At 38.5% G+C, this 27703-nt stretch overlaps 1 protein-coding gene and 1 long non-coding RNA gene across 4 annotated transcripts in view; one reads left to right on the top strand and one right to left on the bottom strand.

Annotated features, from left to right (window-relative positions):
• Nucleotides 1-27703, top strand: part of LOC131977504 (contactin-associated protein-like 4) — a 139906-nt gene that overhangs the window by 30134 nt on the left and 82069 nt on the right. The window contains exons 3-5 of one of the 3 annotated variants that reach the window (XM_059340835.1): nucleotides 15307-15500; nucleotides 20996-21143; nucleotides 24511-24714. In XM_059340835.1, the coding sequence (XP_059196818.1) occupies nucleotides 15307-15500; nucleotides 20996-21143; nucleotides 24511-24714 (546 nt within the window). Of the gene's footprint in view, nucleotides 1-15306; nucleotides 15501-20663; nucleotides 20731-20801; nucleotides 20874-20995; nucleotides 21144-24510; nucleotides 24715-27703 lie in introns of those variants that run through there. The other 2 variants (XM_059340838.1, XM_059340836.1) reach the window with 2 other exon arrangements.
• Nucleotides 15430-20447, bottom strand: LOC131977505 (uncharacterized). Its single transcript, XR_009394894.1, has 3 exons — nucleotides 20403-20447; nucleotides 20219-20295; nucleotides 15430-15509 (listed from the first exon to the last, which is right to left on the bottom strand). It is a non-coding gene; the product is annotated as an uncharacterized LOC131977505 (long non-coding RNA).

The raw sequence follows: 27703 nt of genomic DNA, 5'->3' as shown, positions 1-27703 counted from the left end.
GCAGCCACATTTTTGATGTGCTAGTAGTATTTCAAGGTGAGCAAAAGTAGTGAAAAGTAGTGTAAACTAGGGATGGGAATAATTAATCAATAATCAATTAATGGTCATTAAGAATTTGGTCGATCACATGGAATTTTCCAATCGATCTGTGTATTTTTTAATTTTAATTTCATCTATGACAGCGTATCAGTACTCACTGAACAGAAACACGGCCGAGCATTCAGTTCTGTGGCCGTACGTGAATAAGCCAATGAGCTGAGAATTAAGTTCGATAAAGCTACAGTTTGCAAACTGAAAGTCCCAATAACAATCATAAAACACACAGAAATAAAAGAGTATTAATTTGAGAAAAACAAGTTTATTGTATCAAACCTTGCTAACATGTATTATTAGGTTTAATTTGATCCAAAACTCATTGAAACACAGTTAAATATGCAAGATTACTGTGAGGACTATCCTCATGCCTCTGCGGGGGCTAAAATATTCAACTCCTTGATCTTTACAGTATCACCTCACTTGAGTTTAACGTTAACGTCTTATGATTGACAGGAAGTCTTTTTTCATCCTTTCAAAATAAAAGTATAATAAATATCAAAACAGGCTTTTGCATAGTACTGTATATCTTTTATTTTGCCCATGTACGCATGCAGCGATTAATCGATTAATTGATCGTAAACGTTTTAGATGCTCGAGTTGGCAGGTTTCATCCAAACGCCCATCCCTAGTGTAAACACAGCGACACAGACATATTGTGTGTGCGAAAAGAGTAATGGACTGTTCTTAATGTAACTTATGTATATAAATTAATCTCATGAAATGGTGTCTGTCCTAGTAATTCACCATTCAGGAAAAGTGTAATGTAACCACCTGTAGCCTACCGAAGTATTTGTTGTTTGAGTGTTCAAGATATCGTCAGTGTACTGTGTGTGGAGAAGCATATTGTAAGCATATAACTGGTACATGCATGTTTAGAAGTAAAACTGAAGAGTGATAGTGCGTTACACACAGTAGACAGAACCTGATGTATGCAGCCACTATTTGATGTGCTTGTATTTTCTGTATTTCCAGAAACAAGTTAAGGATTCATTCAAAATCATGCACGCCTGGAAGTCCTGTTTATCCAAGTGTGTTACAACATTAAAGTGTAAGAAATGTCTTCGCTAGTCAAGACTTCATAGTAATGTGTAAAGCAGTTGCTGAGAAAAGTGCCATCCATCCAATCAAAAAAGATCAGCTATGTAAACAGGACGTCAGTGTAGCATCAACAACTATAAAATAACTTTCATAAATTAAGTTTTAAGGGCCTAAATCATTCATTAAACTTAACTGCCAAACACCTAGTAACAAGTCAAATGATTACAAGTCAAAAGATTGCTATGTACACAATAAAGCATCCAAGTGCATGCAGCAAAATAGAGTGATTAAAACATGAACACATAGGCCCACACAGCTTTTAAATATTAATAATGACATCTGTTTTTACTCCCCAGTGAAAGAAAGTGGCTACTGCTTGCAGCCATACAAAAGGAGTTGATGAATTAATCTGCGATTACTTTAAGTTGGAGAGTGCATCTAAAGCCTGATTTCCACCAGGCGCGTTACTGCAGCGTCACGTCAGCGTCGCGTATGCCGTTGCAAATAGGTAACACTCTAATCAATGAGAGCAATTCCACCGGGCGCGTAGCGTAACGTTACAGCAGCGTCACGTCAGCGTCTCTATGCGAGCATTAGGTAGGACTTCTATTTCTCCGCGAGACGCTGCGTGAATCTCAACAGAGCAGATCGCACCAGACAGGAAGTCCGACTCAGAATCAGCGTAAAATACTTCCGCCCCTTTCAAAACAAAACACAATACGCAGTTCATGCAGCCTAAAACTACTTCACATCAACATTATGTTATGACCGGGGCACCAGATCAGCAATCAATCAATCAATCAAAGGGTCTCAGAGGATCGGCGACACGGACGACAAGAGACTGATTGTTGAAGTGGAACATCATACAATCATTTATGACATAACATATTGTTTTTATAAGGATAGATGGTCAGATCAACATATCTTTCACCTCAGAGAAGCAAAGTAAGTTGGTTTTTGTTGTTGTTGTTTATACACACAGTTTATCCATAGACTGTATAAATAGAGTTTAAAGTTTATCACGGGATCTTTCGGTCTCCCGGATTATCGCGTGATCTCGTTATCTCGCGTGTATACGGCCGGCTCGCTAAGCTGACGTGCTGCTGCTGTAACGCGCCCGGTGTGAATTGACAGACGCAGCAAAAACGCTGTGGAGACGTGCTGCTGCTGTAACGCGTCCGGTGGAAATCCCCATTAACGGGAGACAATCACATTCAAGTTATAACTTGTTTTGCAACGTGGGCAGTGTATGGTGGAGTAAAGGAAACATCTGTAGAGGTATATATTCAAAAGCTATCGCAAGCTGTAACAAACTTGCCAAATTAAAGTTGTAGCAAAATGTATCATCATGTAGAAAATAGAGGCTGTCTCAGCTTCATGGTGTTGCAGAAGTACTTGAACCCATTCAGCTGAGAAATTGTAGGTATTTAACCCCCATTGAAGAGCAGCCTTGAAAGCTTATGAAGACTTTCTGGTATTTATTCTATGTTTTAGAACGTAGCATGTCAAAGTTTGATGGGTAAACATAATTTTTTTCTGGACAGGACATTTACCATACATACATGGTTTTCAGTGCTGGAAAAAAGTATTCAGTTCCCTTACTTGAGTAAAAGTACTAATACCACACAGTGAAATAGCTCCACTACAAGTAAAAGTCCTTTAAATTGGCATTAGTAGGCATTCAAACCTTAAGTAAAAGTACAAAAGTATCAGCATCAAAATGTACTTAAAGTATCAAAAGTAAAAGTACTCGTTATGCAGAATGACCCCGCTTAGATCATCTTATATATTTTAAATATATTACTAGATGATTTGCCTTGATGCATTCAAGTAAGCAGCATTTTAATATCCTCAATGTAGGGATCATTTTAACTACTTAATATACTGGTATGATGTTAAATTAACAAACAAAAAAAATCTCATCACTTCAAATTTATCATGATTTTCATGTTGTGAAGTAACAAGTACAATATTTACCTTAAAATGTAGTTAAGTAGAAGTTACATAGAATTAAAATACTCAAGTAAAGTACAAGTACCTCAAAATTTTACTTAAGTAAAGTACTTGAGTAAATGTACTTTGTTACATTCCACCACTGATGGTTTTAAAAGGGTTGAAAGGCTTCTAAGTTTTCCAGTTTCACAAGAACAGTCGTGGTGTCAGATTTTGACTTTAACATAGATTACATGGTGATATGTTGGTCCACACAAAGTTCTTGACTAAGATCTGTTCCACATTAAGCATCTGGAGGTTTCCCAGTTGGTTCCACGGATGTCAGATTCTTATTTTGATTTAAAATGAGGCACTGACATGGTGGAGTAAATCAAGGACACTTGTTAAACACTTGTGGTCTCTAATGGCACAAACTGGCTGCTGTGGGATCTGAACTTGTTATCTCTGAGTTTCTGTTCCCATCTCCCATCCCAGCTGCCATAAAAAAGTCATAATCCAGTCCTGACACCACACGTCCTTGGCCTGTATCCTAACACTATGCCAGGAGGAAGCATCCAAAATAACATTCCCTTTGATGCTTTCACACTAGCCCAAATAAATCCATGCACGCTTTGCAGCAATGACACATATTTACTTATTTGAAGGAACTCTTTTTTTTTTTTTTTTTTTTTTTGGGGGGGGGGGGGGGGGGACTTGCTTTTGTACTTGTTGGAAAACTTAAGTTAATGAGAACATGGACATCAAAATCCTCCAACCCTCTGTAGATTAGCACTGGATTGACCTTTTTTCACTGGCCTCCTGATGAATACATTAGAACACTCTGTGCTCAATATTGCAATTTAGCTAGGTTTATTTTAAAATCTGTTTCTGTTGAGCAACCATGTACTAATCAAACTTGTATCGATTTCAGCTGCACAGTCTCCCATCGACCAGTACATACACATCGTCGGAAAACAAGAAGGTCACACTCGTGGTTAGAGAGACCTTTTCAAATCAGGAGATGCTTTATCCATTTTATTTAGAGGGCTTAGCAGGAAACCTAAAATATTGTCTTGGTACAGATTTAAATGTGTCTGTAGCACAGATTATTGAAACATACTGAAAATTGTTTTTGCAAGATTAATAATTGTTTATTTATTCTTTGATCAGCTTGTTTTGCTGCTTTCATTAACATTTGTTATCACTATTCATTTCATAATTTCCAATTGTGGACTTTTTTTTAGGAAAATAAAAGGCTTATGCTTATGTTAGGGCAACATGTAACATTTGGGAATGCTCTACAATGAGAATTACTTTGTTAAATGAGAAAAAGAGTTTGTAAATGTAATGTCTTTTACACAAAAACACAACTACAGGTGCATCTCAATACATTAGAATATCATGGAAAAGTCCATTTCCAGTAGTTCAAGTCAAATAGCCTCAACCAAGTATTGGCATATAGATGGGCATACTTTTCAGAGGCCAACATTTCAATATTAAACATACTTTTTAAAATTGGTCTTTTGTAATATTAAATTTTTTGAGACACTGAATTTTGGGTCTCCATTAACTGTAAGCCATAATCATTATAATTAGAAGAAATTAAATAAATTAAGACATGGAATGTTTCATTCTGTGTGTAATGGATCTATATAATGTGTTATTTCCACTTTTTTAATTGAATTACTGAACTAAATAAACTTGTCTATGATATGAAATGCACCTGTAAGTATAACTGTAATGCTTTGCTATAATAAGCTGCACTAGAAAAGTGCACTCAGTAAAGTTCAGATCTCCACCAGGTTTGTCTCTCTCCCACCCTTACAGTCAAGATGGCTCCTAAGATACTTATAACAGGGATTTATAATATATCAGGTACAGAATTAATGGGACCAAACTTTTTCTATGTGTCATTTTTTGAGCCATGACAAAATCCAAAGTGGCTTATTCACGTACGGCCACAGAACTGAACGCTCGGTGTGTTTCAGTTCAGCGAGTACTGATACGCAGTCAAAATTTAAAAATACACAGATCGATTAAAAATTCCACGTGATCGACCAAATTTTTAACGACCATTAATCAATCATCGATTATTTATTCCCATCCCTAATTCACACACACTTTTCAGCTGGATTGATGGCCTTCCTGCCCACTTCTCCAACCTCTGACTGCTGATGCTCTTGAGGATGTTTAGTCTGTTGGTCTTCTGATGTGGCTGACCCCAAAGGTCTCTGTCTCCTGACTGGTTAATTCATTGTGGTTGTGTCCTAATTTGACTGTCCAGATGAGCGACGCAATGTTCCTGATCTGTTTTTTTTTTAAACCTCAATTACCTTCCTGAATGGACAAAAAAAGCTCAAAAGCATTACAGGCAGATAGAAAAAACAAGGAGATTTACTGCATCAGAATTGACACTCATGCATGACAGATACTATTGTTTTGGTGATCAATCAAGTGATTTGTGACTTACATGGTGGATTTAGTGAATAATTTTCTCCTTACAGATATCCATGTGCACATTCTTTCCTTCATTTTGGGCTCTTTCTAGTTTCCTCTTGGATTCCTGATGAGCTATCTAGCTCCTCTCTCTTTCTCTCCATCTCCTCTCTTCCTATTTCCTCTTCTGCAGTCCTGTAGATGTCAGTTTATCTGTCTCTCTCTCTCCATCACTCTTTCTCTTGTCTGTGTTCTTCACTTCTTTCCTCTCCAATCCAGCCGTAATGAGTAAAGGTCAGTATGTCTGCTCTCTCCTGTTGTGCTGTCAGTGTTCGTGTCTGTTACTGTGGTACTTATTAGCTCTGGCCTTTAGCTGCTGGCCTAACGAGCAGCCAGCACAGCACCCAAACAGCTGGTGGAGGGAAAAACACAGAAGCAAGAGAAAAGAAGATTACTTCAGACACAGCGAATTCAACCCACAACTATTGCCACTCTGATTCTAGGCGTAGAAACAAGCAACACACATTTTAAGGTAGATGGTGCTTTGCTTTAAGACACTGAAAGAAATCACGTTACTATAAAGGTCACAACGACATGAAAAATGACTTCACGTTCAAAGTGACACGATAACGGCATGATGCAGTTTGATGAAACTTTTTCCTTTCCCAAAGACAAGTGGGTCAAGCTTACTTAAACACCCACTTTCAGCTGTGGGCAACGTGAAGTGATTGTGGCATAAATGTTTACATTTTGGTTTACATTTGTAATTTTGGCCGCAGTTGTTTTCATTATGGATTAATGATCTTAATCTTAACTAATTAATAATTGTTTGGTCTTTAAAATGTCAGAAAACACTGAAACATTTCTATCCAGGTTTCTCAGAGTCCGAGGTGATGACATTAAATGTTTGTTTTTTTACGTCCAAAACCCAAAGATATTCAGTTTAATGTGATATAAAATGGAGAAAAGCAGGAATTCTATTTTGAGAGTCTTAAACGCATTTTTCTGCCATTTTTGCATGGCAATTGCTTTAACAATTAATTACTTATCAAATAAGCTGGCATAATGTAAGTCGATAATGCACATTAATATTATGGTCCAACAAGTCGAGTAAGTAAGTAGCCACAGAACAATATTATTAATTTGGATAGATGCAGTGGTATAAAAAAAAAATACTCGTTATGCAGAATGGCCCCATTTAGATTGTTTAATATATTCCATATAGTGGGGCGGATTAGCTCAATATTTTACAACAATCGTTCACTTTGTGATAAAAGCATGAAATTTGGTAGATGTGTTGGTGAATATGTTTCAAACAAATCTGGATATTGGGCCACCTCAAAAGCGCCCCCTAGTGGCCGTGGCAGGCATTTGTTATACGAATAAATCAATGATGAATAAAAACTGCCCTTTTAATAATACCAACTGGTGATGAATTGTATATTTTTGGAAAGTCTGATTAGTTACCTTTATAACGAGGTACAGCTTGTAAGGATCGTGCATTCATGGAATGAGCAACGGGGCTAAACGTGTGGGTAGCACCCCCCAAAAATGTGCATCCCCTGTGGGGCGGATTAGCTCAATAAATCACAAGAATTGTTTATTTTGTGATAGAAGCACACAATTTGGTGGATGTGTTGGTGGATTTGTTTCAAACAAATCTGTATATTAGGCCATCGCAAATTCCAAGATGGCGGCCATTTTTCAAGATGGCCGATACCTTAGTGGAGCAATTGAATGATATAATGGTTTATTTGGTGATACAAGCATACAAATTGGCATGAGCAGTATCTGTGGGTCACTTGACAATAGCCCACCCACAGTTACTTGAAATTCCAAGATGGCGGCCATTTTTCAAGATGGCCGACACCTTAGTGGAGCAATTAAATTGTATAATGGTTTATTTGGTGATACAAGCATAAAAATTGGCATGAGCAGTCTCCATGGGTCACTTGACAATAAGCCGCCCACAGTTACTTGGGTTGACAAAAAAACACTCCCAGCCACTTGAAATTTCTATTTTCAAGATGGCCGCCCCCTGGATCCTCAAAAGATCAATTTTCTCATAGAAATGTATTGGGATTTAGATTATTCTGGAAAACAAGTTTTAAAACATCATAATACAGTTGTGTTGAGTTGTTGATCATAGACAGATTAGACAAGAGTGAGTATCTGCACTACCAGGGCACACTGGTGATATATGTCTGCTGATAAACTCAGAGTGGGGTTCAGTGTCAGCCAATTGTAAAGTTAGTCAAAGAAGAAACGACAACTCTCTGAGTAGTTTGAGTTAACCGGGTGGTGTACAGATCGTACAGGGTAAAAATGGCATTGGATGAACGATTGGACTAAGTGTAGGGTTAAGGCATGAACTTAGTTGTATCCCATACATCAAAGTGCTTATTAAAAGGTGGTAAAAGGATAAACCCTCGGCCTCTGCCTTTGAATTTGCTGCAGACATTGCAGAGGCCTTCATAACAGTTGAGAAAACAAACAGCAGGACACCAAGATCATACTGGTTATAATACCATTGCAAGAAATGTTCCTTTATTTCATAAAATAAATGCTCTGCCTATCTTACGTAGCCCACCCCGACTAGATGAAGGTGATGGCACATTGACAAGAAACAGAGCAAAATATCATTCAAGCTGTAAACTTATGTTCAACAACACACAGCTGGAAAGGGCCCAAAAGAGAGCATCTACTGCTGCTAAAGACACTAAAGATACCAAAGATATCCATGTCAAGAGGTCAAGAAGATCCCAGACCTCTTATGAGGCTGGATATGTGTGGGACAGGCATTGAAGAGAGACATCCACAAATGCCAAGCCCGTCCGACTGGGGATGGGTAAACAGGACAAGGAGTGGAAAGTCTTCTGGACTCCACTTCCACCTATTGCGGAGAGTTGTTGGGAGTTGACAAAATGTGGGTGCACCAAGGCTTGTACTGGAAAGTGTAAGTGCTACAGATATGGACTCAGTTGCACATGCCTATGTATTGCCCCTGCTAGAACTTATTTGCTTGTTTCTTTTGCCAGTGTTATTCCTTGTTGTCCTTTGTGTTTTCAAGTGTAGGCCTATGGCTCGGCTTCCCCTCGCCACATCGGCGCATTATGTTCTATTTTGTCACCAGCCTATTACTGTGACATGTTCAGTTTTTACTTTGTAACATTGCTTTCACATTTTCAGTTTAGTTCCCTAGTATAGTTTCAGATACTGTTTGTCATGGTTCCGTGTCAGCCAGAGCTGCTGTTGCCTCTGGATCTGTCATTATTGCCATTCAGTATTAACCATTGCTCAATTATTATTTTAGTATTTATTTGGCATGTTTAATGGCAGTAGTAATGGTTAGTTATAAAAAAAGTACTTTAAAAAAGTATTTAAAAAAGCCCTCATGGTAAGGGAGCCTGTGTACCTCAGTGAACCCGGAGAGCTACGCCGGTGGGAGGGAACTCCTGTCAGGTTTTACCAAACTGGACAGGTCGTGGGCAAGGAGTCAGACAAAGCACAGTCAAACAACCTCTCTTGAGGAACCCAATACATTTCTATGAGGAAATTCATAATTTAAAGGTCCACATGGCAGGCGGCAGTCATCCTGAAAAAAAGAATTGCCGCCTTGAAATTTCCAGTAGCTGTGGCTGGCTTATTGTCAAGTGACCCACAGGTACTGCTCATGCCAGTTTTTATGCGTATATCACCCAATAAACCATTGTATCACTTAACTGCTCCACTAAGGTGTCGGCCATCTTGAAAAATGGCCGCTATCTTGGAATTTCAAGTAACTGTGCGTTGCTTATTGTCAAGTGACAATTTTTATGCTTGTATCGGCCATCTTGAAAAATGGCCGCTATCTTGGAATTTCAAGTAACTGTGCGTTGCTTATTGTCAAGTGACAATTTTTATGCTTGTATCACCAAATAAACCATTATATAATTGAATTGCGCCACTAAGGTGTCGGCCATCTTGAAAAATGGCCGCCATCTTACAATTTCAAATGTCTCGGACAATTTTTTTGTTAAGTGACCCATGGAGACTGCTCATGCCAATTTTTATGCTTGTGTCACCAAATAAACCATTATATCATTCAATTGCTCCACTAAAGTGTCGGCCATCTTGAAAAATGGCCGCCATCTTGGAATTTCAAGTAACTGTGGGTGGGTTATTGTCAAGTGACCAACAGAGACTGCTCATGCCAATTTGTATGCTTGTATCACACAAATAAACCATTATATCACTTAACCGCTCCACTTGGGTGTCGGCCATCTTGAAAAATGGCCGCCATCTTAAAATTTTAAATGTCTCAGACAATTTTCTTGTCAAGTGACCCATGGAGAGTGTTCATGCCAATTTTCACGCTTGTATCATAAACTGAAAGATTATATCACTTAGCCGCTCCACTAACAGAAGAATACAAGCCAAAGAGGAGGCCGTAGCCTGTGAATGGGAATATCAAGACCTAATAAAATGTTATACAAAGTTAATGTTCTTTTCTATTAGACTGTAATAAAGCTTTTGTCACTTTAACATGTCTCTAAATTATATTTGTGGTGCTGAAAACATGAAACAGCAGCTGTAGGGTAGGCAAAGCATTCCACGCCAGTAACCACCGGCGGCCATTTTTAAAAATGGCCGCTACAGCCATCAGAATTTTTTTTTGCGATGGCCCAATATCCAGATTCATTAAACATGTATTCAGCAATGAGTGTACCAAATTTGATGCTTTTATCACAAAATGAACGATTGTTCAGCTAATCCGCCCCACTAATATACATTATTGGATTATTATGTTTGATGCATTTATGTAAGCAGCATTTGAATTTTGTCAAGATAGGGCTCATTGTAACTACTTAATGTACTGTTATGAGGTTAAATTAAAAAAAAAGTTGAATCACTTTAATTTGATCATGTTTTTATGTTAAATTTTGACCTGAAAAATAACTAAAGCTGACAGCTAAATGTAGTGAAGTAAAATGTACAAGATTTCCCTCAACATGTAGTGGGGTAAAAGTATAAAGTTACATAAAATGAAAATACTCAAGTACAATTTTGAGGTACTTGTACTTAGTTTGTTATATACAGTACTTAAGTAAATGTGCTTAGTTATATTCCACAACTGGATAGATGAGAGTTCACATTGACAAATCATTTAATTGAACAATTGTTGCAGCTCTGGGTTTTATGTAGGTGGGACGTTTTGGGCTGTAGTCGACCGTTGTCGACACACATACTCGCTGAAGGACACAAAATAAGACTGAGCCTTGTTATAGCAACAACAAGTAGAAATGTCTGCCTTGAAAATGGTTGTTGAGATTATTCACTCTTCTGTAACCTGCCTGACATTACCAACTGTCGCCCTGCATCGCCTCCATGTAGCACATTATCCTAATGGGGTTCACTGTGTGTTGTGTTAAGATCATCAGCCGTTTTAGAATAAAGTAGCTTTATAATAGATGAGATGAGATGAGATGAGAGTCCACTTCAGTCTGAAGTGTTGTGTTATTGATTTGTGTTGGCCTCGAGTCAGCATGACATCATCTTGGCAACACAATCTCAAGCGCTCTTTAGGCTTTGGCTGTTTTATCATGCGTGAATGTGTGTGTGTGTTCTCTGTAGGGGAGAAATCCCTCCATCTGCTGTTCGGGCGCCATTGGATTTACTTTGCCCTGACTCAGCACTTTTTCTTCTTAAACATGCGTGCGCGGGCACACACACACACACACACACACACACCCTTCTCAGTATTCAAAGTGTCGTTATCTTGTAGCAGCCTTTTCCATCACCTCCAATGTTTCTTCATAATCAGGTTCTGCCATAGCTCTCGCATCTCTCTCTCTCTCCCTCCAACACACACACACACACACACACCAGCCACACTTTGAGTAGGGGACGCTAGCAGCATCCAAAGTAGAAATAAAATTGCAGCTGGATAAATTTTGGCAATGTCTCTAAGGCACAACTCTCAATCTGTCTCCCTTTCTTCCTCTGCTGTCTCTCTTCCTCTTGCATGACACGAACAACAGGGCTGTCTTTCTTGCACCTTTTCTCACCCTCTGACTTTCTGCAACAGGTTCAACATTTCTGGAAAAAAAAATCCAACGGGTCATGAGGTTCCTTTGTTTGTTTTCTACTTGAAACCATTTGGAACTGGACTTCTCAGTGAGGTTAATACAGAACTGAGACCTTTCTTTTTTCAAATCAAGACATTTGGCAGTTTATTATTTGCTGAGCCTTCTGTTTTAAATGCCATGCACTTTTATTTCCCTTCTAAAAAAAGGTTGACTGTGCCAAAAGATTTAATCAGAAGTTTGTGCTTAGGACATTAGCTGGACATAAGAAAGATGTTTTGAAACTGGAGCTGATTGTAGTTAAAAAAAAAGAAAAAGAATCTCTCCACACAAACCACACAGTACTCTCTTCTTTACCTCTGCAACTTTAATGGATCAATGGTGTATAGTCCATCATTTGTCCTTTTATAACATAAAGTCAGGGAGAAATCATTTAGCTACATGGTAGTTTAGTGTTTAGCCTCAAAACCTCAAACCTCAACCTTGCGGCTCTTCTGTGTGAAGTTTGCATGTGTCAGCGTGGGTTCTCTCCTGGTCCAAAGTCCTCCTACAGTTCAGAAACATGCAGCCTAGGTTTAATTGGTGACTCAAAATTGCCCGTAGGACTGTATGAGAGCATGTACCTGCCTCTAGCCCAGTGTCAGCTGGGATCCACTCTAGCCCACACAAACCGAGGTCCAATAGGCAGTTAAGGAAAATGAATGAATGAGGCAACATACTGTGTGATCCTTTTTGATACAAAATCTGAAAGAATGCATATGCAAAAAAGTAATTTGTATAAAATATGTGTAAAAAATGTAAATTTCTTTGGAGCAATCTGTTATCACTTCACATCAAAGGGTCTTTTTCTGTTGATCAGTGTCAAAAACGCTAAATCAAATCTACTTTAGAATTTTTTTCTAAAATGTCACTGAAACATTCGGTTGCAGTGAATACTTTTTATAGCCATTGGCCTATTTCTGAAACAGAGAGCTGTGTCTGCTGATGTAGACCTTTGCCTTACCTTTCCACCCAATGATAAAAGTAAAGGTGTTGAAATATCACACAGTATTGATGTAGCCACATGACTTATATCATCCTGCACTCCAATGAGAATTTCCAAAATCTTGTCCTTTGGTATAACTGAAATCCCTCCAGTTTCCTGCTTTGAACAATGAACAATGTGAATATACACTGTAAAAAAAAATCTGTTTACTTTACTGTAAAATAATTGAGGCTGAGTAGTCCCTCTATTTTTAGGGTAATTGTGTCCTTGTGACATTATGGTATTTCTCCTTAAATTTTACATGAAAAAAACTGTGAACTGTGTTTTCTACAGTTTAAAAGTGTTGTAATATTCCCTGATTTACGGTAATTAAAAGCATCTAATACAGTGATATTCAATTTTGTAATTTTACGCCCTTTCTGCTTTTGGGGGCGTATAAACGCTGTACACAATACAACAGTAAAGACAAAACATGCGTATCGGCTCTATCGCACGGCACAATAATCACGGCACAATTTTATTGCACAAAGTGCCGACTACAGATGTACCTAATCAGTAGGCTCGATAAAGTGTTAACGTACAGCATAACATAGACCTGCATCAGACAGAAAATTATCACATTAACGGCGATTGTTGTTTCAGTACCACGGGCAGCTCATGCGTAACAGAAACTGCGCAGATCTCCGGCAACCAGTTAGTGTGGAAACCAGTAAGGACACAACACAAGCCTTTAATCTTTCTGTTGTCTCACGCCAGTGTTTACTGGTACTGTTTAAGGTTGAGCTGCCAGCCGTTGTGAGAAATAAAGCACAACGCGGTCTGAGCTGCAATATAACGACCACCATGTCCGACTGGTCCCTCCTCCGCCCTCCATCATCATAAACAACACAACGCAGAGTCCCAGGGTGTGGAGAGGCTCATCCCATACGGGCCGGGTTACAAATACATTACATTACTGGCTATGCGTCTGGACTACACTATTGTTTTGTTTTCTCAAGATCTCGAATTAATTATATCGTTATCTCGGGAAAACAACTGTCGTTTTTTTTTCAAGTAAATCAGCAATGTCCTTATAATGAAGGCCCAGGTCAAAATATAGCCGAACTAACTCCTGTAATGTCATTTTCATACAGAAACAAGCTGAAATGCAGAGGGTGTTCTTACAGACACCATGCGCGCATGCAATATGCATCTCGTGCTCACGAGAAAAGTATCTCGTGCTGACGAGAAACTATCTCGTGCTCACGAGAAATGTTTCTCGTGCTCACGAGACACCAACGTTTTTTTTTTTTTTTCACCATGTCCCTTTAGGGGCTCCGTAGCCTATCAAACATTTGCATCATTACTTTAAACACAACACAAAAAAATGTTGAGTCCAGTAACAACTATCGTGTCCATTTTTATATATTGAACAATAAGTTGATATAGTAATTATCGTGACAGGCATACATGTGCAATACAATTTTCAACACCACTAGACCATTATGTTCATTATCATATGCAATATATCTGTATTACATCCTTCCAGGTCATCTGAACTTTACTGACTTTACTTCTTAGGCACTTTATTTTTTATATATATTGTTGTATTTATATTTATATTATATATTGTTATTGTTACCTATTTTGTTCATTGCCTTTCTTATATCATCCTATATTATGATTGTTTTTGTAATTGTTTTGGAGGCTTTGGAGCAATCTGGAACCAGAATTTCCTTCGGGATTAATAAAGTCTTATCTTATCTTATCTTATCTTATCTTATCTTATCCTACAGGGTTGTACAGCACTGATGGGACTAACTTTTTTAGGCTACAATAGGAACATGGTGTGAATTAATCTCATACATCCCAGGATGTCCTCTCCAGCTGCTGCAACAGCTGCTGCCAGGACAGAAAGGGAGTGCACTACCCTGAAAAACATAGGAGGGACGTCAGCTCAGTGATTTAGGTCGTCTCAGAGAGTAAATGTGAATGAATGATTTCTCAGCATTTCGCTCTCGCCCTTATCGCGTTGTCAAAAGCAGAGCAGATACATTAAATTGCAGGACACATCTAGACACTTCAGTTGTGGAGAGTCATCAAATTGCTGTAAATACCATCCTGGTGCTGCACAGTCTAATCCATTTCCTTCAAGTGTTTATGACTCAAATATATCCCACTTCATGTCTTTGATTATGAGGATTTATTATTTATCATCATGAAACCAGAGCAAGTGGTTGATATATTGCAGGGTTTTAAATCTAAGAGCGTGTAAGTGGACTTAAATCAAAGCTATAAATGGGATAAGCCATGTTTTTACTGTATTTTGCAACATTCCAACCTATAAGCAGGGGTTTATCTGGATGTGCTAACTACTAATAACTTCAGAAACAGAGTGTTAGCTAAAATACCTCCTCAGTACATTAATCCTTCTCTTTGGCATTCCTGTCATCTGCAAATACCTTACCTCTAATCTATCAACATAATGCAAATATATAAAGAAGCATTTTGTATTCAAATCCAAACTGTTAGATTTATTATTGGCCAGCTTTAAAATCGCAGCACGGAGCGTCTACTCTAGACTATAAATTCACAGTTTTAAAGATTCATTTCAAGTAGATTATACTCTAATGAATCACATTTCACTTCTACAATTTGTCTCTCGATCTTCGCTCGCTCTTCTGTCACCTCTGTCAGCCTCCGCATCTCTCCTCCGCTCCATCACACACACTTCTCATCATTAACACACACTCGTTGTCTCTGTCCCCTGTACAGGAGCTGGAGGTTGGTCCCCTCTCGTCTCAGACAGATACCAGTGGTTGGAAGTGGATTTGGGGAGGCGGACCCGGATCACTGCTGTTGCTACGCAGGGACGCTACGGGAGCTCCGATTGGCTGACGGCTTACCTGTTGATGTTCAGCGACACAGGACACAACTGGAGACAACACCGGCAGGAAGACAGCTTAGGGGTAATTCACCTGCAATAATCAAGAGCAAATATGTTTTGAAAGGAACTTAATGCTGCCTAGATTGCTTTTCTTATTAGGATAATGATGACATTTGGTCAATTACTGTATAAACCAAGAAAGAAAAATAGGCAGTGAAGTCAAAATCCATGCAGAAATCACCACACCAAATGTAAATACAACGGAACCATTAAAAGTATATCAGTAGAATTTCCAGGAGACAGCTTTTCCTATACTTTATGTACAAAGCTGTTTGAAACAGCATAATAAAGGTATTAAAAAGGTATACTTGCATACTGACTCCAAACCACACATTTATTTCAATAGCAAGATGCTCCTCTGATTCCATTTTTATTTTCATCAAATGAAAAGGTAATTGATGTTGAATGTTGTGTGCAGGTTGGCTAAAAGAATGGTTACTTAAACCCCATACATGTTTACATGTCAGTAAACACATCAGCCAGTATAGGGAAATAATTGAGATAGCTCATAATTTGATTAAGGGGTCATATATAAATAATCCCACAGTACCTCACTGTGTCAGAGATGATGGTGGAGGTGAGAAAGTGGGCAGGGTGTTTACCTTTCTTTCAAGCCCTCTCTTCATTCTTTATACAACAATTTCTATCACTTTTATTGTGGAAAAACAAGTGCAACTCTATGAATACCACCAACAATGTGTACCAGAATCTTCACATTCCAATTTTTTTGTGTGTCATCCTGTTGTGACAGCAAACTTTTCACTCCACCCTTGAACATTTAAAAACATGTTTAGGGTTCTCACATCAACATGCTGTACGAACCAGGCGTCACAAGCGTGACGCTGAACTCGATGCTTCCAACGGGCAGTCCACAAACAAATGGGTGACGCCACGGTGACTACGTCCATTATTTATATACAGTCTATGGTATGAACAAATATTTGATTTAACTGTTTAAATGTATTTTTAATTTTGCTGTCTTTTTTATTTTCTACCTTGTCAGTTGCGTAATCGTTCAGTGCAGCGCAAAGCAACATTTGTCTTTGATGTTTATAAAGTAACCCTCACAAAAAATTGTAAAGGAAAAAACAATCCAACAACAACAAAATTGACAAAAATGAAATATCTGCTAGAATGGATTACCTATCCCAAACAATTTTAAGTCTCCACAAAGCAATTTGGACTCTGGTAAACCCAAGGCTAACGTATACAGTTAAAACGATATACAGTCTGAAAAATAAGAAGTGAGACTCTAGTTTCACACCACTAAATTAATTGGAAACATAACATGATAATTTATAGTAGTTATGTGAAATTTTGATAGAATGTTAGCTGATAGCTGTCTGATGTGGGATACAGTTACGTTACTTAACTTATATAGGCTATGTTTAAGCCCAACCATGATCTTTTTCCTCAACATAACCAAATAGTTTTGTTTGAATTCCCACTACATGTTCCACATGTTTTAAACTTGCACCGTAGTGGAGTATTACAGTTTGACACGTAGGGATACCCAATGCAATAAAATGCAATGCCAAGGGGTTCTCCCCGATTGTTCATACATAATGAGTTGGGAATTCACGACGGGTTGGTATTTGAACAGCTCTCAAGACAGCTTGGGAGGTAGCGCAGCTCAAAACTCAGGTTCATTGAAGTTAAAATATATTTGGCCTCACTATCATAGGCAGAATTTACATGATCTGCGGGGACTGGTACTGCCTGCAGCAGCAAGCCTTCTCACCAGGAGTCTTTCACTCTTTATTAATAATGGATGGAACAATGAAAGGAACCTGGGCAGGGCTCAGTCGACTGCATGGAGCTGCTGTCAAACAGTTGAACCTCTGCTGACGGGAGGCTGGTGCTGTTGTTAGAAACACTGCCTGGTGTAAAGTCGCAGCTTTGATTCCTGCAGAGCCGAAGGTGTCCATCAGTCTCCAAGCAAGACGCTGATGGAACACTTGCCAGCTCTCTCATTGTGAGTCGGTCTTGATAAGAGTGTCAGCTCAGTGTCAAAAATGTTAATGTGAATGACTGAATGACATACGAAAATATTCTGTAGTGCAGCTGATACTGGGGCCCATGTATGAAGTCCTCTCTGCAGACTGGAGAGAAATCACAGCTGAGACACTTCCCTCTGCTCTCATATCTGCATATGTTCCCCAGTGTTGCTTTTTTGCTACAGAAAAAAAAAGTATTTTCCAATATTTTATTGCATTTTTTTAAGCTAGTGCCCATTCCAAGTTCTAGTAAAGAGAGAGACTGCAGAATCACCACTAAGCAAACTGCTGTATGTCAGAATGACAGGAAGCCATGCAAGCCTCCGTTGATTGAACGACATTAGATATGATTCAGAGGCAGTCGAGCATCTCCTCTCTCCTTTATGGAAGACAGTACGCTCTTCTCGTTACAGTAGCAGCCCGGAGAACAGCTTTTGATCCTGATTTGACAGGATGCGATTTTCTCACAGTGAAGGATACAAACTCTCTGAAGCCGAGGAGTCATCAAGAAAAAATAGAGAGAGAGATCAGGGTATGGCTTTTCGCAGCTTAAAAACTTGTTGGTTTGACACTCAGCATGAAAGGTGATAAACCCTGATCAGCTCTCAGAGTGTTTTTAAAGCTACATATATTAGTCAGGCCAGCTTAGTGTGTCAGTTAAAGAGGAAATTCGACTGCAAAACAGCTGTATCAGTCGTAGCTTCTCACTGACTTCTCAGCTTAGATGCTCCGTCGTTCTTCCTTTGCTCTCCAGTGGTGGAAAATAAATGAGCAAGTGTACTTAAGTACTGTAGTTAAGTGCAATTCTGAAGTACTTGCACTCAGTTATTTTGAGTAATTGCTGCTTCTTTATACATTTCACTAATTAACAAATATATGTATATTTATTCATTCATAAGACAGTAGTCATTTTACAAATAAAATTGGTGATTTAATTGATGTGCAATGCATTGTTCCAGTAAATGCATGTGGCTTTTACTTGTCGGGACCCTTTGTCATATATTTCCTGGAAAGCAACTTAGTAAATTTACTCAAGTTAAAAAACATTTTGAGTATTTAAATTTCAAGTTACTTAGACTTAGAGTACAGTTCACTCCTACATTACTGTGGAGTTAAAAACTGCTCAAGTTTGTAAGGTTAAAATCATCATCAGATAGTGCTTTAATTCATTTTGGGTGCTTTAAATATAGGTATGTCCCACTTATCTTCAAGATTAGTTTCTAGTACTTTAAAAATTGAGTATTTGATTTTGGGTTATGTTGATTGATCCTGGTTTCTTGGGTTACATTTTCCTTGACCTTCTATTTGTGTTTGTTCTTAAGGTTTTTCACATGTGATTGGCTTTGGCAACTTTCAAAATAAAAGAGAGAAAAGAAAGAAAGCTGGATCTTCATTGAGTGAATTCCAGTCCAATCTTCTGAAGCACGCTGCATTTTTAAGTGGGGGAAGCTGCAGTTTAAACCTCACAAGAAGTGAGGGCCACTTGACACCCACTGTCGAAAATATAACCAACCGTACACAAACATTTGTCATTATTATATTACTAATGATCAAAAATGAGTCAATAACTTTGCTAACAGCCAAACATCAAGTGCGTGCAACAACACAAGACATAGCAAGCCAGGTAATTATTTACTTTTCTTCATTTATTTCACGATGCTTATGCCTATGATTAAAAGCCAGTCTGCTAGCTGTGTTCTACTGCAGCTACAGTTAGCAGCAGTTAGTGGTTAGCATTACTTAAGCAACAAGTAATGTTCAAGCTTTCCGTCCATCAAGAAACTCTATAAATGACATCATCAAACATCAAGCGAATGCAACAACACAAGACATAGCAAGCAAGCTAATTATTTACTTTTCTTAATTTATTTTGTGATGCTTATGCCAACGATTAAAAGCCAGTCAGCTATCTGTGTTCTATTGCAGCTACAGTTAGCAACACTTAGTGGTTAGCATTACTTAAGCAACAAGTAATGTTCAAGCTTTCCGTCCATCAAGAAACTCTATAAATCTCTGAGAGTCGAGGCAGAGCCGCCACATGACATCAGAGGGAAAACCAGAATTCTCCTTAAAATATGACACAAATTCACCAAAATCTGTGACTTTGCTGGTAGCGTTGGTGCCAGAAAGCCACGTTTTGCGGTACTTCGTTTTGCTCACCAAAGTGCAGGCACTTGGGGTGCAGAGTGGGAATGAAAAAGACACCATCTTGCTTATTATAAGTCAGTGTAGGATCAAAATTATTTAAAGCTGTTATTCTAATTTTGCACTATCACTTGTATTGGAGTATTTTTACAGTGTGGTACTGCTGCTTTCAGTTAAGGAAAGACCCCAAGCACTTCTTCAACACCTGTTCTCTGACTTTTTCTCCTGCCCTCTCTCCTCTTCATCTCACGCTCCCTTCTCTCTCCCTCTCTCCTTGACTGAGGTCTTGTCAGAGGCTACTCATATTTCAAAACATGCTCGGGCAAGTAAATGAGATGCGGCTCTCCTCAGCCTCCTCAGCAGGAAACAGAGCCGTTTGTTGAGCTCAACGCTCCACTGCTCAGCCGGCTCAGCCCTTCAAAGCACTGAAGACGGCACTGAGATCACAATTATGCAGCGCCAGGGAAGCCAATTTCACTCACGTAGCCACATCAGTACAAACTCAGTGGGCACACACTCTAAAGGGAGGACAGACACTAGCTGAGCACATGCACACATAACCGCACACATAATGCAGCTTGTTTTGTTTTTTCCTTACCGATGTTAATGCATGTGTCACTTGGTTTGTGCTGTTCGCCTGTCAAGCAAAGAATCCCACTGGATTCCCACAGGCAGCTGATTGGGAAAATAGAGGCCATTAGTCTTTTAACAGAGGCTTGGTACGGAGACAGAATAGGTCCCAGAGATATTGATCACTGGACAGAGAGAGGGAGAGACATTACCAGCAGTTAGGATCAATGGTCTCCGTGAGCTCAAAGTTTGAAAATGCAGAAAGACTGTCTTGGGTTTTGGAGACTTTTTCTGCATGAAAACTTCACTTCATCTCTTTTACCTAAAGACTGCTTATTTACAATCATGTTTATCTCTACATATCATACTTTTTGTCATAAGAGGGTTAGCAGCTTTTTTTTTTTTTTTGTAGCCTTCATCAGAGGTGTCACGTGATGTTGGTGTGACGTCGTCATATAACACATCACAGACGACGTCACACCAACATCACATGACACCTCTGATGAAGGCTACAGAGGCAAGGTAGCCGAAACTTGTCAGGTACAAGAAACTAGTTTGCTATATTGGCCTTGTATAGAGAAACAGTGTAAAAAAGTATATCAGTAGGCCTAATGAACCTCTTTAAGGGTTAGCAGCTTGGTTATGAGCATCAAAGTACAAAAAATCAGTTCCTGTCTACTAAGGTACTACTACAAATGTGTTTCTGTCTGGTCTCTGCTGCTGCTGCTGCTGCTTCAACCTGTGAAACGTGGATGGTTGGATCTAAAACTGAGGAAAACTAACATCTGTTGTTCTGTTGTTTCAGGCTTTTCCAGGTAACAGCAATGCCGACACTGTGGTCCAGTACAAACTTAAACAGCCAGTGATAGCTCGCTACCTCCGCCTGATTCCTCTGGACTGGAACCCCACCGGGAGGATTGGACTCAGACTGGAGATGTACGGATGTCGATATAGTAAGTCCACCCTCTGTGTTTGACTTCTTTTTTTGTGTCAGTTTTGGCTCCTGCGAAGAAAAAAGGATCTCCACTCAAACAAACGTGTAACTGGATTTCAACTTTCCTGGTCAGACTTATTTACATTATAGCATTTATTGTTATAGTAGGTGTAAAAAAAAATCTAAAATATTCAATATTTTTGAACATTTAGACATTTAAGGAGATTGATCAAAGATGTGAATAATCAATTTGAGGCAGGAGACGTACCCCTGCACGTCCTCTAAGCTCCATTAAATTCTGTGTTAGTTTTAGCAGGACATTTAATTGATTTTTTCATAGCTCAAAGAGAGATTCCTTTTTGGTACAAACAGTTTTGATTTGTCACATCTCAGAATAAGAATCTACATTGGGTGTAGTTACTAACTGATCAACAAGGTCTCCAACACGAACTGCAGAAGAGGTTGTGTGTCAGTACCACAAATTATGGCACATATGTAAGAAATAACGGCTCGCGGCTCGCAGTACAACGGCGCGTTCTAAAAAGTAGCACACACGTACGGTCGGTAAAAAAGGCTGCGGCTTCTCTGGATTTATGTTATAAAACCACTGACCTAGGTTTAGGGCAAAAAACTTCCTGGTAAGGCATTATAAAAAACAGTTTAAACAGTAAATAAATGTACATAAATGCTTGAAATGAAGTAGTTACAATGGTCACTTGACTGCCGCAAGTAACGTAAAAAACGTAAGTTACGTTCAAAAACGTGATTCACGTAACTTACGTAAGCAACGTAACTTCAGTCAAAAACGGTTTATTTTTGTTTTCACACAGGGCGCATATTCCGCTCTCCTGGGTGAAAGTCTGCTGCTTGTTTGACTTATCCACCACCCCAACCTCCAACTGATTGCAGGAATCCGCCCTTTTCAACTTCGCTTGGCTGTCAATCACTACTACATCAGCAAGATGGCGGCGGACGCATTACAGCAGACAGTGAAATACGGAGACATAGCTCGTTTTTCACTGCCTGTACACACAAACTATATAGATGTTTTTGACGGGAGAACAGGCTGAACTGATTCTTGTTATAGCAAACATGTTTTGCAGGAAATTTGTAGGAAATATGGTTTGATTTGGATTGTTTGCATTATTAATCTGTACACATTAATTGTCATTTAGTCTTATTGGGAGGTGCCTAGGAACAAAAACATTTGACTCTGCAGAAACTAAGAAATCCTGCACTCAACACAACCTTCAAGTGAAACTGAACAAAATGAAGTTTCACCAGATGAAGGCCTGAGTAAGCTGGAAGTGGTTGGCAGTGTTGTGATTCTTTAGTCACATTTGATGACACACAATGCTGCAGGGATCACTCTTTATCCTCTGAACATATTGGAGCTGTGAGGCTTGGAGAAAACACTGATGACACTGGTAACACATGTATTTTGATCTTACAGATTCACAGAATTCTTTTTTCACACCACAACAAAATTTAATTACTCCCACTGGTCTTTTTTACTGCTCTGTAGTCAGTAGCAGAAACAAGACCATATGGTTTTACTACGGTGTTTGAAGGGTTTGTACATTAGGGGCCAACGGTTTTCTCGCTCATTAGGAACAGTTTGTTCGGAGAGGAAATCAATACCTTTAACAATAAAAGTACAGTCATGCACTGGAAAATATATGCAGTTTTTTGTGAAGTTCAGAGTGAACCCATTGTCTCGTAAGAATTGAAAAAGAGGTAAACTTTGCTGTGAAAGGCGAGTTTTTCAAGCATTTGAGGTCACTGCAACAAAAACATCCTTAATAGAATGTCAAGATTCGGTGTAGTCTTCAAAAATATTTCTTTATTCACAAGCTCCCATCTCTTCTAAACAGTAGGTGCTGTCTTTAAGTTACAACAGAGTTTGGAGTTTTTCACATTAACCTCTTAGAACCGCCACACGCTGGTCAATACAAACTCATACTTTTCAGCCAAACATTGTTCAAACTCGTAGAACTTTTTAAATTCATGACGAAAAGGGAGCATCCAGGTCGAAGGAAGTTAAAATCAATCAACAAACAGGTTGATTCTTGCTTGAGGTGACTTTTATTCCAAATGTGTTGAAGCCGAGTTTCTGCACTGAACAAAGAGATTGATCAAACTTACATAGAGTGTGGGGTGTTTGTGCAGACACGTTATTGTCTGTGTATGTGGGGATGTGCCGAACTTAACGATATCTTGAGACCCCCAAAGCTCTATGGCCTGTAGAATACCTTGTGTGTTGTGCTATATTGTGCTTCACATTAGAGAAATACAGCCCTGATTTAAAAAAAGGGACACTGTGAAAAAGGTCATGAAGGTCAAAAGAATACATGAATTTGCATATCCTTTTTGACCTAAATCCAATATATATATATATATATATATATATATATATATATATATATATATATATATATATATATTATATTTAATGTTCAAAATGAAAAGCTCTCTTTTTTTTGGGTAAATACAGCTTTGGAAAAAATTAAGAGACCACTGCAAAATGATCAGTTTCTCTGGTTTTACTGTGTATAGGTAAGTGTTTGAGTAAAATTAACAACATTGTTTTCTATAAAGTACTGACAACATTTCAGCCAAATTCCAAATAAAAATATTGTCATTTAGAGCATTTATTTGAGGAAAATGACAACTGGTCAAAATGACAAAAAAGATGCAGTGTTTTCAGACCTTGAATAATGCAAAGAAAACAAGTTCATAATCATTTTTAAACAAAGCAATACTTGTGTTTTAACTTAGGAAGTCAGAAATCAATATTTGGTGGAATAACCCTGATATTCAATCACAGCTTTCATGCGTGGCAAGAGCTTGGCAACCTCTCTACCAGTCTTTCACATTGCTGTGGCGTGGCTTTATACCACTCCTGCCGCAAAAATTCAAGCAGCCCAACTTTGTATCCCTCTGCCAGTAAAGCCAGAAATGAACCCTTCTTTTCCTCACTCAAAACTTTCCTTTTCAACTCATTGTCAATCACATCATTTTTATACTTTTCTTCGTTGAATAAGATTAAATTCAGGTGATTACCTAATCAGTACCTCATTAAGGAGAATGAGGTGTGCTTGTGTTGGAATTCAACAGACACTGGAATCGAACGGCTGCCATACATGAAGAGATGCTGATCTAAGAAAAATTTGGAGAGGTCTCTTATTTTTTTCCAGAGCTGTATATGCCTCACAATAGTGAGAAAGTCAGTCAGCTTAACTTTACCCAAAATTTTGGTTTGAATATTTGCAAACATCATGTTTCCACAAACAGTTATTTCATGCTCAGTATGTAAATTTAAATGAATAAATGTGGTGCAGAATAAGGTAAATTTGTTGTTTCTTCCACCTCCTCCTTGTTCATAGCTTCTGATGTGGCTAACTTTGATGGCAGCAGCAGCCTTGTCTACAGGCGGAGTGTAAGGCCGAGCTGGACGCCGATGGAGGTCGTCTCTCTGAAGTTTAAAACCTTGAAGAATTCTGGGACGCTGCTCCACGCAGAGGGACAGAGGGATCACAGCCTCACTCTGGTGTTGGAGCAGGGACGGCTGCTGCTCTACCACCAACAAGGTATCTATATTGTTCTGCCATTATTAAGACAAGATTAGGTGGATGATTCTCAGTAGAAATTCACATGTTACAGCACTGCACAGACGGGCTAAGAGGCAAGAAAACTGATGGATGACAATGAAAGAGGGTGCTTTGAAAAACATGCTTTTATCTCATCACGCTTGGATTACTGCAACAGCCTTTTTACCTGCCTGAATCAAAAATCCATTCACAGACTCCAGATTGTCCAGAATTCAGCTGCCAGACTTTTAACCAGAACCAAGAAACATGATCACATCACTCCTGTTTTAGCGTTGTTACACTGGCTCCCAGTATGTTTTAGAATTGATTTTAAGATTTTACTGATTACTTTTAAGGCCCTTCATGGCCTCACTCCCTGCTACATCTCTGACCTCTTAACACCCTACACACCAGTCCATACTTTGAGATCCTCGGGCAGAGGTCTCCTGACTGTTCCAGAGGCCCGGCTGAAAACTAAGGGGGACAGAGTTCTCGCAGTCCTAAACAACCTGCCCGAGGAAATCAGGTCGGCTGGGTCAGTGATTTCTTTTAATCCTACACAACTAATTAATAATCCAACTCGTCCAAATCTCAAATGCCCAGAGAAATCATCGATTCTTGATTTATTTTTGACAAATACTCCTCACAAATATTTTGATTTTGGTATTTTTGCTAATGATTTAAGTGACCATTGTGCCATTGCCTCAGTCAGAAGAGCTAAGCTCCAAAAATCAAGACCAAGAATTATTCTTAAAAGAGATTTTAAACAATTCTACGAACAAGCTTTTATACATGATCTCTGGGAGTTTGAGTGGAGTAGGATCTCACTCATGGATAATGTGGAACTGGCCTGGAATTTCTTTTATGATGCCTTCACCCAAATTATAAATAGACATGCTCCGTTCCATAAATTCAGAGTGAAAGGTCGGGATAACCCATGGTTTACCCCTCAGCTGTCCAGTCTCCTTAAGGAAAGGGATGTTGCCTGGGCTAGGGCAAGAAATTCTAAATCACAGGCTGACTGGCTGATTTTTAGACAAGTGTGAAATCGATGTACATCTCTTATTAAAAAGGCCAAATCAGATTTTTATTCATCCAAGACAACAAGTAATCTTAATGATCCCAAAAAGTTTTTGAAAACTATAAAATAATTTGGCACAGTTACCTCAAATGACTTGCCACCTCATATCTTGAAAGATTCAGATATTTTAACGGATAAATCAGCTATTCTGAATTGTTTTAATGAAAATTTTATTTCTTCCGGTTCATTATTTAATTCTTTACAATCATGTCCAAACCCAATTCAGCCGTAAAAGCAGCATGCCCATTCTTCACTACCATCTATCAATAGTCCTGTTGATCAGCCATTTAATTTTATCCATCTAAATGTGGTGGAAGTCCACAGAGCTTTAAAGCAACTGGATCCTTCCAAATCTGCTGGTCCTGATATGATAGACCTGTATTTCCTCAGGATTGCTGCAGATTTTATTGCAGACCCACTGACTCATATTTATAATCTTACCCTCTCCAATAATGAGATCCCTATTATTTGGAAATCTGCCTTTGTTTTTCCTTTGCTGAAAGGAGGTGACCCCACTGTTCTTAATAATTATAGGCCAATCTCTAAATTATGTGTTTTAGTAAAAAATTTAGAGAAATTGTGTCTAAAAACTCTTTAAGTTGCTCACTTACCAAACAGTATTTTATTGCAACATCAATCAGGTTTTAGAAAACGGCACAGTACATCATCTGCAGCTTTAAAAGTGGTTAATGATTTTATCCAGGCACTGGATTGCAAAAAATATTGTGCAGCCCTTTTTATTGATTTATCGAAGGCTTTTGATACAGTAGACCATAACGTCTTGGCAAACAAACTTTTTAATATTGGTCTTTCTGAACATGCTGTTGGTTTGTTCTCCAATTATTTATTGTCGAGAACACAATCTGTCCAGGTTTCTGGCTCTTCCTCTGCCTTCCTCCCTGTGTCAAAAGGTGTGCCCCAGGGCTTGATCCTGGGTCCTCTTTTGTTCTCGTTGTACATTAATAATGTTTGTGATAATGTATCAAATGCCTCATTTCACTTTTATGCAGATGATACAGTCATTTATTGTTCATCCCCTTCACTATTGATCAGAAGCTGTCTTTTAAGCCCCATATTGAAAGCCTTGTGACAAAACTAAAACTAAAACTGGGATTCTTTTTTAGAAACAAGTCTTGTTTCTCCTATCTGAAAAGGAAATATTTGATTTTTGTAACTTTTTTGTCTCCACTGGATTACGGTGATCTGCTTTTCATGAATGCAGCAACTCAGAGCCTGAATAAGTTGGACTGTGTTTATCATTGTGCTCTGCGTTTCATTACTGGCTTGGGAAATCATACACATCATTGTACTCTGTATGCCACGGCTGAAATGCCATCTTTGTATGTTCGCAGGCAGTCTCATTGGTTAGTTTTTATCTATAAATGTATTCTTGGGCTGCTTTCCTATTTCCTGTGTGCATACATGTGTCGAAACCAAAGTAAACATGTTCTACGCTCACAAAATATTGTACAGATGCTGGTGCCAAGAGTGAGAACTCGATTAGGTAAGAAAGCTTTTAGTTACGCCGCCCCTTTATCATGGAACAATCTGCAAAAAGAATTGAAATTGTCTGAGTTGATCACAATTTCAATGGATTCTAAAGGATGAAGAAATAATTTCCCTTGGTCAGTGTGACTGCTCCGTATGAGTCTCTATTTTAGGCTCTTTCACTGATGTTGTGATTGCTGTATTTGTATTTAATTGTTTATGTTAACTGTGTTTAAATTTTGTAACTTGTCACTTTTTATGCTGCTTTCTTGGCCAGACCTTTTAATCTCAACGAGACTTAAATATATATATATATCTATATATATATCTATATATATATCTATATATATATATATATATATATATATATATATATATATATATATATAAATCTCATCTTAAAACATACTTTTATCGGAG

Source organism: Centropristis striata, chromosome 9 (genome assembly GCF_030273125.1).
Source record: "Centropristis striata isolate RG_2023a ecotype Rhode Island chromosome 9, C.striata_1.0, whole genome shotgun sequence".
In the NCBI taxonomy this organism is placed as follows: domain Eukaryota; kingdom Metazoa; phylum Chordata; class Actinopteri; order Perciformes; family Serranidae; genus Centropristis; species Centropristis striata.
The sequence above is the reverse complement of the archived record's forward strand: the minus strand, read 5'-3'. Positions and strand labels throughout refer to the sequence as shown.